Raw genomic sequence first — 12,637 nt, forward strand, 5'->3', positions numbered from 1 at the left:
CACCTCATAGATTGCTGATTGGTCCAGTTTGTATCTGGCTAGGCTCAGACGTGTCTCAGTGGGTCATTTAGACTAAAAATTTGATGCAAAAACTGAGATGTCTGGAGATTTGGGGCAATGGAATACAGTTTGAGACATCAAATATGACCCTGCTCTACTGATTTCACTACAAAGGACATGAAAGCCTTTAATAGTGGATTGTGTAGAAATAACAACTAATTTACTAATAATAGTAAAATAATTTTGGATGTGATCATCAACATTCAAAAACAATATATCATTCTCCGCATACATCTTTCTTTTATTTCTTAAAATATTTTTTTTGTTCTTGTTACATTAGGGATATTGCATAGACTTACAATACTTCCTTAATTCTTAATGCTAGACCCTAACCTCAGCCCTCACCTTCACCAAAAACTAAGTCTTATAACCTTAACCATAAGGTAAAGGAGTAACGTTGTGGGGACTTTTTTCTAAATAAATATATTTATTTGACACCTCCTCATGCCCTGGGAGACAGAGTGCTGGAGGCAGAATGCAAAAATAGACAGACGGGAAAGCAGAGCGACAAATGAAACAGATGCGACAGAGAGACAGTCGGAGTCAGAGCTGCAGACAACTTCGCCTCCTCTCAGCATCACTATAATTATCGCCTCTGCCTCAGCTCTGGCACACTGTCATCATGTTAACACTCCGCATTGTACATTAATCACTGGGCCACAACGACTGCCACCAGGCAAATAACACACACACACACACACACACACACAGATAATCACACATGCACACACACGCTCACATGCAGATGAAGACACGTATACATAGCAGAGTGTGTATAATTTCCCCTTCCCCCTGGTCTAAAATGGTAATGAGCTATAATGGGGTTGGGTTAATGAACAGGAGAAGAGCAAAGTTTTGGGGATGAAGGAGGCAAGGAGTGTGTGTGAGTACCGTCACATGGCTCATTTACCAAGATTGTGTGTCTGTAAAATATCAGACCTCCGTGAGTCATAGCTGTCACTCCTGAAACACCACAATAATTGCGTTTGGAAAGCGAGCTCAGTGAAGGTCAGAACTCATTTTTACAGGGGACCTGAAGGTAAAACCAATTACAGCTGTGTTGGTACATTAGTGCTTTCGTGTTTTCTTGCATGATTAAAGGTCAAAATCAATCAAAATATTAGCAATAGTCGGTTAGAAATCCATGAAATTTGAATGTCAGTCTAACAGAACTGACATGTGTGTGTGTGTGTGTGTGTGTGTGTGCGTGTGTGCGTGTGTGCGTGTGTCACAGGACACAATGTCATGTCACAGTGGCACACTTAATATTCACTCCTTCAATGCATGACTTTTTTTTTGTGCCAGCAAGAGTGCAGCATCTTTCTCTTCCCTTACGTGTAGCAGTTGCTGCCTTGTATGGATATAGATTTAAACCCTATAGGCCCTGGACTCCCATTTGTAGGTACGTTTTTTGGCAAAAAAGTGGATGAATAAATAAATGTGAAGGAATTTGTGGTTTCTAAATAGTACCTGAACACATCTGTCTGTCTTGACTTTGTGCTTGCAGAGTGTCGCGTGGTGAAATCTGTAAACTATGGGAAGATGTCTGGCTCTCTGACCCGAGGCTCCCCTAGGACCGTCATCCAATCAAGACGCAGCAAGTCCCCTGCATCCGGTAAGAAGAAGAAGAAGAAGAAACTTATTTCACAGTTTCTTCTTCTTTTTTCCCTCTTCCTCTCAAGCAACCTATTTGTTAATGTATTTTGGCAGGGTGTCATTTCCCTGTAAGATATCTGAGCTGTATCCTTGCATCTGTGTGTTTGTGCACGAAGCCTGTGTGCAGTGTCTCAGACCTGATGGACACAGCTGGGAGTTGTTTGTATCCTAATACTTCCTCATGTGATTGCTTTGTATTTTCTAGCTCATTACTTAATCAGCGTCGCAGTAAATGAAAACAGTATGAATAAACACTGCAATGAAATCAGGGCTCTGCAGAGTGTCTGCCAGTGTTTACTGTGTGTGTGTGTGAACTGTGTCTCGTTGCATGCAGAATATGAATTTGAATGAGAATGATTTTGCAAGGGAGTGGAGAAAAAGGCAAACATGGATGAGAGAGGTAAAAAAAAAAGAGGGGGAGCGGGAGTAAAGATGAGAGGGAAAGAAGAGGGTTGGTGACTCAATCCTGCAGCTCCCCACAAGCCGTTCTTCACCTGACATACTAATGAAATGTAATAAAATGGTGAGAGCTTGCACTGGTACCTGCTGCAGTGTTTGTGCCTGATAATGATGCTGTTATGAATGTCTCAAAACAAAATCCCCCTCTGAGGCAAAAGCAAAGCACAAAAATGTTCTCAGATAAAATAGGGTTTCGAATTTAACATCTGGATACATGCTTCCATTAATGCAGCAGTGTGTGTGTGAGTGTTTCTGTGTGGCAAACATTCAGTCTGCAGCTGAGGACTTGGTGATAACTTTGAAGCTTTATCAGATATCAGGTCATTATTTTCTTGACTGCACTGTTTGAGCTTTGGATGTGTGTAAAATGCCCAGTCATGCAACAGCACACTTGACTTTTCACCATTACTGTTTTTGTTTGTTATTTCATATTTTATTTTGAGTGCAGGGAGACCTATTGGGTTGGGAAAGATTTGATGGGTGATGCAACATATAGAAACTCCCCAGACAGAAATCATTCCACCTGCTGTTGAAGCAGCATGCAGACACACTTTTTTGCCTCAAACTAGTTATGTAGCACTGCTGAATGAAACCTAACAGCCACTAATATGTTTTGTGTCGAGCTGCGGAGAAAAAGGCGAGGCACAGGGAAAAGCAAGGGGGGGGGGGACAGAAACAGCTGGGGTGAACAAAGAAAGTTCTGGATGCTGATGGCTCGAAAACTTTGGGGAAAAAGGTTATGTGAGTGAGTCATACGCTATCTGATCTCGCTGGCTGAAGCAAGTCTGGAATGATGGTGTATACTAATGTGTGTGTGTGTGTGGGAGAGAGAGAGAGAGAGAAAACAAGAGACTGAGACAGAGGAGACTCGTCTTGGTTGCCATGGAAACATAGCACAGTAGGAGCATGTAGCTACAGACACAATAGCCTGTGACAGCCATATATGGCAGTGGCTTCCTGTGAAATGGCCTGCAGTGGAGAAGCGGAGCTGACTGACGCTCGGTCCTCGCTGGAACCCTGAGTCAGACCGTCCCCGACGTTTTTCACTTCTGAGAAATGTTCCCCTTCTGGCGCTGCTTCCGCTACTTAACATCATCAAAATGTTCCCAGACTGCTGTTGACTGTTTGGTGCCGCACAGTATTAATTCCCCAAAACATCATCAGTTTGTACCAGAAGAGTTTAGAGTGGAGCGACAGGAGAAAATCACCCTAGCTGACACTTACTCTAGTGTTCACAATGAATATAATAAAGGAGTTGCTGTTTTTTTTTTTTTTCAGTTTAGAAGCACAGCATGCCCCCTTCCCTTGAGGACAATTTGTCTAAGAATTATGCTAATAGTCAGCAACAGCTGATACTGTGCGCTCTACCACATGGCTTATAGAGGTACCCATCCTGTTGTTATTCCACGTGTTCACAAGAAGGCCTTATGTGCTGTCTCACCACTGATAATGAAAATTAAAAGACTGCAATCAGATAGAGCAGAATATCCCACACTATGATGGATGAGTGGAACTAATAACAAAATTCATAAATTCACTGGGTCACAGTTTGATGTAACACTTAATTTGTAAATTATTATCACAATGAAGTTGAATAATTTAGAGTTAATATTTGAGAAAAAATATTATATATAACTATTGTATTGTGTTTTATAAACAGTATCAAATCAAAATATATCTGAAATGATTTGTCAAGTTGTCAGTTGACAACTGATTTACAGAAAATGTAATTGATTAGTAATTTATCAAGCAAAAATGCCAAGCTTTGATGGTTTTATGTGCCACTTTTCTCTTTTTTAGATAATTGTAAATTGAATATGCTCAGGTTTGTTAACGTGTTTTACAGACAAAACAAGCGATTTAAAGATGTCAGCTTGAGCTCTGGGAAGTTTTGATGAGCATTTTGACAACTGTTTGTTTAGTCAATGATTTAAAAAAAAGATTATTATTAGTAGTAGCAGCCCTAAATCAAACTAACTACTTTAAAATATAACAAAAACAAATAGTTGTGACAAAGTCAGGGGAGATTTCCTCTCAAAAATGTTTGATTCAACAAGGGAATCAAAAAGGTTGGTCGCCTGTTGTTTCTGAGTTTACAGCCTCATCCGTAATGTGTGTGTGCGTGATTTATAGATATGCAGTATGCACAGTTTTCTGACATCAAGGCTGAAATTACTGTCAGGAAATATAAGATGTCTGTCATCTTAATGTTGTCTAATGGACCTTTGGCCTTAATGCACTGACAACAAGTTAATCTTTAGCAAAAGAGAAAGATAATTTACCTTAATTGTTGACACTCCAGTCTAATCTCCAGCTAAAACAGGGTTGTCTAGTTTGCATCTTTGTATTAGTTGTATTATGATAATAATAGGGCTTTAAGCCCATTACCTCTGCAGAATAATGCATTTAGATGAAAGCTTAATTATTCTAAATGTTATCTTATCACAGCATTCGTCAGCTATTTAATTAAAACGACACTCAGAACCTTTTAATCGGAGACAATAGCAATGGAATTAAAAGAATGGACAGCAGTCTATTTATTGATATTTATTTTAGAAACCAATAGGAGCTTATTATTTATCATGCTCACTTGGAAAAAGCACAATAAAGAAAGCCATTATCTTTAAGCCTTGCTGAAGGTGTTCAGGTGTTCTGAGAGTCCCGTATTCATTTCCCTTTCAGCCAACACAGCATTAATAACATTCCTTATCACATCTAATAATCTGGACTGAACGAGCTGCACAGAGAAGATGTGAAACGTGAATTATATCTGAGATCGTGAAAGAGAAATAGCACAACACATGTGCTGTCAAACACGACCTGGTGACCCTCTGTGTCTGGTTGCTCCTTGTTGTGTTTGTTTACAGCTTAGACCTCTGTGTGAGGGACGGACAAACAAACTGGTGAGACAGACAGAGATCAGAGACAGTCGCATACTGGAGTCAAAGAAATCCAACAGAGGATCTTATACTGTAGGATTAAATGTTAAATTATAATGTATACAGTGCCTATAAAAAGGGATTCATCCCCTTGGACCTATTTATGTTTTATTTTTTTATAACATTACTCACTGTGGATTTAGTGGCTTTTTGACACTGGTCAACAAGAAAAGATGTTTGTATAAACAGTACAATTTAAAATACAAAGTACACGTTTGCATAAGTACTAACACATTTAATGGGACTTGTCTCATTCATCCACTGGTGCAGCCATTTGTTTTACAAATTATATGATTTGTTAAATATGTGGTGCGGACAGGTGGGACAAGGGGCTGTAATTATGTTGAGAGGCAACCACAGTATTCAGTATAACAATCTTTTAACAGCTTTCAGCAATTTGCACATTTCTTTACCCATCTAAAATCAAATGTGAATCAATTTTTCCAATGTGATTTGAAATTTAGTTTAATTCACTTTAAGGTCAAATTCAAAACTATATTGACTTTGTAAATATAATGGTCACATAAAGTTTTTAAAAAGAAACCAATGAGAAAGTATGGAACATTCTTCTGGCCTTATTACCATTATTGCACACCCCTTGGCTAGTAGAATTAGTATAGAAACTTGTCCTCCTCTTTTTCCTCAATCTTCCCATTGCTTACTTAATGTTGCAATATATACTTTATTAATACCTATTAGGACCCCATACATTAACCAAGGGAAAATGTCTAGCATACCAGGGATGTGGGTGGGAGGTAGTGGGGGGCCCTTGGTTTGGTTCTTTGTCTGTCTGTCTCATGTGTCATTTGTTTATGGAGATCATGGTTGTTCAATAAAAACACCTAAAAAAATGACATAGCTTGTCATATCTTACAGAGATTTAATGTTATTGTTAATTGAACTAATCAGTCACAGTCATTTAGTGTGTTTTCTTATGTTGTGCTGAGAGTACGTATACCCATTTACTGTATGATAAAAATGTGTAAAAGCTGTCAATGTAAAACATTATACATATATTACCAAAATTGAGAGGAGAAGGTGGAAGATAAAGTGATACATTTCTATTACAAATCGTGGATAAAACTCAAAAACAGCTGGAACTAAATGGCACGAGAAAGACTGTGAAACTTTTTTGTCTGCTTTCTATCTTCAGTTTTGCTTTATCAGACTAGACAAACACATTTTGTCATCGAACATGAGCCCTCTGAGAAATATAGCGAATCAACTTAGAAACACAGTTGTAACAAACAACTTTTCAGATTGTTTCCCAGCACACATAGAAGGTAACTGTTCTTCCTTGCTCTCACTTAAAAACATCAAAGCATACAGAACGTATGTGTTAGCAGGTCTCAGTCTAATGCTTGCCTCTCTTTATTGTGCAGTAATCGATCAATAATTTTGATGTAGACAGTGAGAATATTTTCATGAATTTCAATAGATTCAATCTTAAGATACAAATTACATCTTGACTTTTTCTGACCGACCTTCAGTGATTACAACAACTGATTAAATTTCAGCCACAATTTCATTCACCTTGAACTTTCAAGGTAATCTCGCCCTGTTGAGAGAAATACCAGTGATCCACACTCATATTGAGCAGGGTCTGATGTGGCGTCATTTTTGTGTGTGTTTGTGTGTCTGTGGGCAGGTTGTTGTTGCGCGTCAGCCTGACAATGTCATCGCTCCAGCTTCATTTTGTGATGATCTCACAACCCCAGCTGAGCTCCTATAGACACACACAGAGAGACCCAAAATAATGTGAGAAAACAATTTGCACTCAGACATAGTTCTCTCCCTGTCTCGCCATCTGTCTCCCCGCTCTCTTCTGATGCCTCATGTCAGCTAAAATTAACAGAGAGCTGCAGATGGTGTCAGCAAACATCACTTCAGATACTTCAGGGATTCACCTTTCTCTTGCTGTCATGAGCAACTCTGCATGACGGGAAAGACTTTATGGTGAAGTGTGCGGGGCCAGCCTACCCACACATAAATCCAGCGTATCTCCAGAGGATCGGCTGCCGGCTGTGACACTCTGAACTGTAATCGCGTGATGTATGCAGCCTTCACCATTTTTCTTGCTTTATAGAATAGGGTAGGGTATAGGGTAGAAATGTATTCTCTGAACAGATAAGCACAGGGAGTGTAACAAATAATAGAGGCTGCAAGAAAAACAAATGAATAGCCAAGGCATTATTGATATTTGCACTAAAGACAGGTACTGACACGCCTCCAGGCAGCTTTGTGTTTATGAAACAGCATTGCATTGACACTCTGTTCTGTACTTTCTACAATATTTGTAATTTGTAATGTTCAACAGTGTGCTTACTGTATAGGAGCAATTGTCCCGAAACATTTCATGAGGTGCAGTTCCGATTTTGTGTGCTGAATTTCCCAGAACACCCTTTGACAGTCCTCATAGAAAAGGCACAAACTTCCATTTGTTATCATAGGTTTGTATTAAGAACCATATGTTTGTGATTATACATGTTTCATTTTTACAACAGAGTATTTGTGTGATGAGGTGGGGTTCTTTAGAAAAAAAGGTGTAATGATATACACATGTGATGCAGAACACATCTGATAAAAGGGAAAAACGTGATTGGTCAGCTGTGAAGACCAGTTTATCCATTAAGGCTATTATTGATTAAGTCTTTCCCAAGATGCAGAAGATAGAAAAAAATACCCACACACTGATTTAGCATCTGTCATTCTGACAATATTCAATAGAAACTCCTCAGTATGTGTAGAGCTAGGCTATAAATCAATTAAATTAATTCACACACATTTAAGTTTTAAAACTAAGCAAAAAGAATTCAGAATCAAGAGTTCAGCTACAAATGTTATAATGTGGGGACAGAAAGCTGCTGAAGACTGTAAAACACTGTAACGCTGAATGTGTAGAATCAATTATTTTAATATAAAAATCGTCAATCAGATATTGTGCGTGAAAAAAGCTGAGATTTATTTTTAGGCCCCTATCGCTCAGTCCTGGATTTAGGCCTTTATATTGACCCATATAGCTTGCCATAGTTGTAGCTTTTATTTTTGTTCACAGCTAATGTGTTGCTTGCCAACAGTATTTTGTTGTTTCCCATGACAAAATGCATTTCTTCCAGATAATAGAACTGTATTCTATTCTATTCTATTAATGCATCGTTTTTATCATCAGTATATATATTAGATTTAGTGTCATGACTCTAGGGATGGCAATGTTGCTCTGTCGGTCAGTCCACCACTCTGGTTCAGACTGAAATATCCCAGTAGCTATTGCATAAATTGCCATGAATCTTTTTTTACAGACATTCGTGGTCCCAAGAGGATGCATTGAAATAAGATAAAAATCGCTTAACTTTTCAACTAGGGCCTTCATCAAAACAAAGTCTGAATTTGTCCAAAACTTTGGTTTCGCCTCAGATGTACTTTGTGTTGTGCTCGTGCTAATTAGATAATAATTAACCAATGTTAGTTAGCAAATTCTAACCACTGTGCCTAGTAATGCCTTAAAGAGATAGATTTTTCTTGTTTTCTACTTTGGCATTGAAAATGCTTGAATTGACTCATAGGTGCTACTTCAACTACATGAAAAGCCTAAATAAAAATACAAATATTAGAATTTCTGTTGGCTGCTAGTTGTGTGAAATCCAGCACATCACAGACAGACAGACAAACACATGAGGTGCTTTTTGATATTCATCGCTGGCGCAGCTTAACACAATAGGTGTGAAAGAAGCTGTAACACACCATCTTTTGTGGCTGCATTGCATTCTGGTATGTTGCTCCTCAGATTTCTCTGTGTGTCAATGTTGATGCAAGATGAATGTAGAAAGAAACCATTACATTCATCCGACAGATGCTTTTGTCTGAAGCAACTTGCATCCAGCTGGAAGTTGGGGCTTCAGTGTTTTGCTCAAAAGGCACTTTGACACGTGGAACCAGGCATCTAACCACCAACCCCCACGATTAATTAATAGATGATCGGTTCTACCACTATACACTGCTTCATACTCTTGTTTATTGACCTTTTCTAATGTACCACTGATGTTTCAGCTTATTGAACATCTTTCTGCTTTCAGTTAACTGCCTGAAGAGCACCCAGCTACATAGCTGATGCTTTGGGGTGAAATTTCAGTTCAAAAATAGCAGCATTACTTGCTGAGGATGTTTGGATAAGGAACAATAGAGCCCTCAGAACCAGGACAGACTACCTCCAAGTCTCCATGTGACTCTCTCTCTCTTTATACTGGTATATACGAGTCATTTTCTTAAAAAAAAAAAAAAAACAACTCCAGAATATAAAAACGTGTAGATTATTTTCTTTCTCTCATTGTCCTCGTCGTCGCTTCTATCTCTCTCCTCTCTCTCTCTCTCTCCCTGTCCCCGGTGCGCGTCAGAGTGTGCGCAAGCAGCCTCTCCGCCTCTCCGTGTAGTACAGCGCTGCTCCGTCTCTCCCATTCACCACACTTTACTATCACACTCGGACGGACGGAGCGCGTACACTGGTGCTGTTCTCCTTCTTCTCGTTACCCCGCTTTGGATTATCACTGTGTTTTTCATCATGCTGGAAGTGGAAGGTAGGAACTCACAACGACGTTTTATTCGGCTTTTTTTTTTTACGTAAGCGGTATTTGTCATTTACCCCCACCGACCGCGTAAACTTTATCCGTTCCTGCTCGGATCATATGTGGATAAATATATATCCATATATATATCCACCACTGCGGATTGTTTTGGTTATCATTGACTTTGCGAAGTGCTATGTTGTCATGTTATAGTATGAAGTGAATGAGAGATGTCTTTAAATATTCACGCTTATCGTTGTGTAACTGGGAGGAGTGTCTGTCCGTGTGCGTAACGCTGATGCTGAATTTCATCAATGAAAATGTCAAGGAACAATAGGCCAAGCTCGTTTCTTTATTTCATTTTTTTTCATGGCGCGTTTTGACAATTAAAAATACTTGTGTAAAATACTTGTGTAATACCAGTGGCAGCCGGTGCTATTTTAGTCTGCTGTGGGCTTTTTCTCCTTTTGTATTGAATAATTCAGAAAGTTCTTTGATGTCGGCAGGGGAATACACATTATACGATGAAGGTTGGACCACTTTGCTCCCACAGGTTTCACTGCATCAAGAGGGGTTGTTTCGGAAAACGTAATTAAGAGTGAGAGTGCAAATGAAATATTGTTTAAATGCAGCAATGTGAGAAAATAGGTTCGGAAATGGCAGAAAATAATGAATCTACACTGGATCTTTGTCATTTAGATCAATTTTCTCCATAGGAGGGTTTTATTATTGGCCATTAAATACCTGTCACCGCCCTAGAGGTCACATAATTTATATAACATCCAGACCATCTAAGCTGATTTTCAGAACTCCTGGTTGGTGTCCTGATTGCCATTTTTGTATTCTCCAATGATTGCACTTTTATAGACCTGTAGGTCAGTGGAGGCGAAGCAGTGTGTTGTTGCCAAGAAACAATAATAATAATGTTTTGAGCAAAATGAAAGACATTTTCATCTTTGGTGTGCAGGTTAATGATGCCATCAGGCTGTTTTCAAATCTGGCTTTTGCTTGACCACACACAGGACTCGGGTGCAGCGTTAATTAATCCAATGTTCTTGTTTAATGAGGTGATGCTGCTGGGTTTTTGTGCTGTGCTGCAGCTGGAAAAGTAGACCGAGCTGAGGTCACAAGTGCATTGAGGATCTGGTTGAAAACGAGGACAGCCTGGTGTTGTATGTTTACTTACAGCCATGCACTTTTTTATCCAGCTCACGTTATGGTTAAAGGCTCTGGTATGACTGGCTTGGGTTTGTATTTTGGTAATTATTATGTAAAAAAAAGAGCAGTGTGGACTTCAGTGCTCTTTTCCTTTCTCTTCTACTCCCCCTCTTGTCCTCCTCCTCCTCTGGCTCATTCATGTGAATGGATACTGAGGGCGGAAGTGTGGGCAGCTGCTAGACACTCAGAAATATAACTGTTTTAGAAAACATGGATTCACATTTAAAGGATAATCCGTTTCAATATTTTTATTTTTTTATTTTTAAGTCTCACCCCTCTCATCCTCACTGCTCCATTTACTCTCTTGTTTTATCCCTCCAGTTAACGGGACGCCGGCCAGTCAGTTGTCCACTCCTCATTCGGGAAAATCTCCCAGCCCCTCCCCGACCAGTCCGGGCAGCCTCAGCCAACGCCGGGTAAGACAAGAATACACAGCCAAAAGGACACAAACACACACACAAACAGTCACACATGACATTTAGTAACACTAAATCTATAACACATTCCTTCTATGTTCTCAGGAAAAGGACAAAGCCGTGACTGAGCATAGGCCGACTACATCTTAGAGTCGCTAGAATATGAAGAAACCACAACATCCCAACATCTTTAGGGTCTCAGAAGGGGGTGGGGCATTGACCTTTGACCTCATGCTGTGCTGCTCTGCGATTCCAAGAATGGCAGGCTCGTGTTAGGATCCTCTAATGTTACAACTTTTATTCAGTGTTAATAGTTTTCTAGGGCAATTCCTCCTTTCATGCTGATTTTCTGTCACGTCCCCACATATGCTAAACCCGTAGCTCTTTGTCCCTCATGGAGAACTCTATCTTCCTTTGGTAGCTAAACAATGAACGATGCTATCACTGACTTTTAGAGATCTGTGAGTCGGTAATTTGTGCAATATCTGATCTAAAGATGAGACTGATGATTGGCTTTGCCCGCTCCAAAAATTGGTTTGCATCCTCTGTTAGCCGCCAAGCAGTGAAAAAAATAGGACCCAATCAGTACCAACGGCTGATCTAGGATTACTTTTTTTTTTTTATCAAGTCATGTCATTTTGTGCATGTCCTTTTTGTGAAAAAGTTTAGAAAAAAACATTTTATACTAGTAAATCAGATTATTTCAGCCATTGTTTCTTTTTTTATCATATATTATATTGGCTGGGGTTTAAAAAATCCTTGTTAAAACATCTAAACCAAGAATCCTAATCTGTTTTCTGTAGCAAACAGGGAAGTAAGAGGATCTGTCCTGACATGCAGACACACTATGTACACTGTAAAGCTGGTACTATACTGTAGAAAAAATACTGTGCAGAGAGGGAGCATGCAACTCAAATGGAAAACCTTGAATTCCACATTAGAGAGGCTGAGGTCATGTGCATGGTGTTGTGTGTGTGTGTGCACACATATATGTGTATGTGTGTGTTCAAGTATTTGTTAATCCAGCACTTGACAGTGATGATGGTGAGCTTTTAATATCAGCCTCGGTTCTAATCAGACCATGTTTTCTCACAGCAGCTCTTTAATTCGCAGGAGCCTCTAAGCCTGCCGCTGATTTACTTCCTTCTCCCTCGTAAACAAACGCGCTCGTTTCACCTCACCCTCTCATGTTCACATACAGACGCAGCAGTATATGCAAACCTGTCATCCATTCATATCGGCTCCCACCTGCACGTGTTTCTTTGTGTTTTTCTCGAGCCTGCTGTCTGAAACTGCTTGTGTGTACCACTTTTCTACCTGACAGCGGGGG

General features: G+C 39.6%; 1 protein-coding gene across 3 annotated transcripts in view; it reads left to right on the forward strand.

Moving 5' to 3' along the window:
- Positions 1-12,637, forward strand: part of dclk1a (doublecortin-like kinase 1a) — a 46,438-nt gene that overhangs the window by 17,594 nt on the left and 16,207 nt on the right. Inside the window, exons 4-6 of one of the 3 annotated variants that reach the window (XM_035666303.1) lie at positions 1,568-1,675; positions 1,867-1,875; positions 11,213-11,307. In XM_035666303.1, coding sequence (XP_035522196.1) covers positions 1,568-1,675; positions 1,867-1,875; positions 11,213-11,307 — 212 coding nt within the window. Of the gene's footprint in view, positions 1-1,567; positions 1,676-1,866; positions 1,876-9,532; positions 9,686-11,212; positions 11,308-12,637 lie in introns of those variants that run through there. The other 2 variants (XM_035666301.1, XM_035666302.1) reach the window with 2 other exon arrangements.

Source organism: Morone saxatilis, unplaced genomic scaffold (genome assembly GCF_004916995.1).
Source record: "Morone saxatilis isolate NCDOM2014 unplaced genomic scaffold, NCSU_SB_2.0 Contig20, whole genome shotgun sequence".
Taxonomy (NCBI): Eukaryota; Metazoa; Chordata; class Actinopteri; family Moronidae; genus Morone; species Morone saxatilis.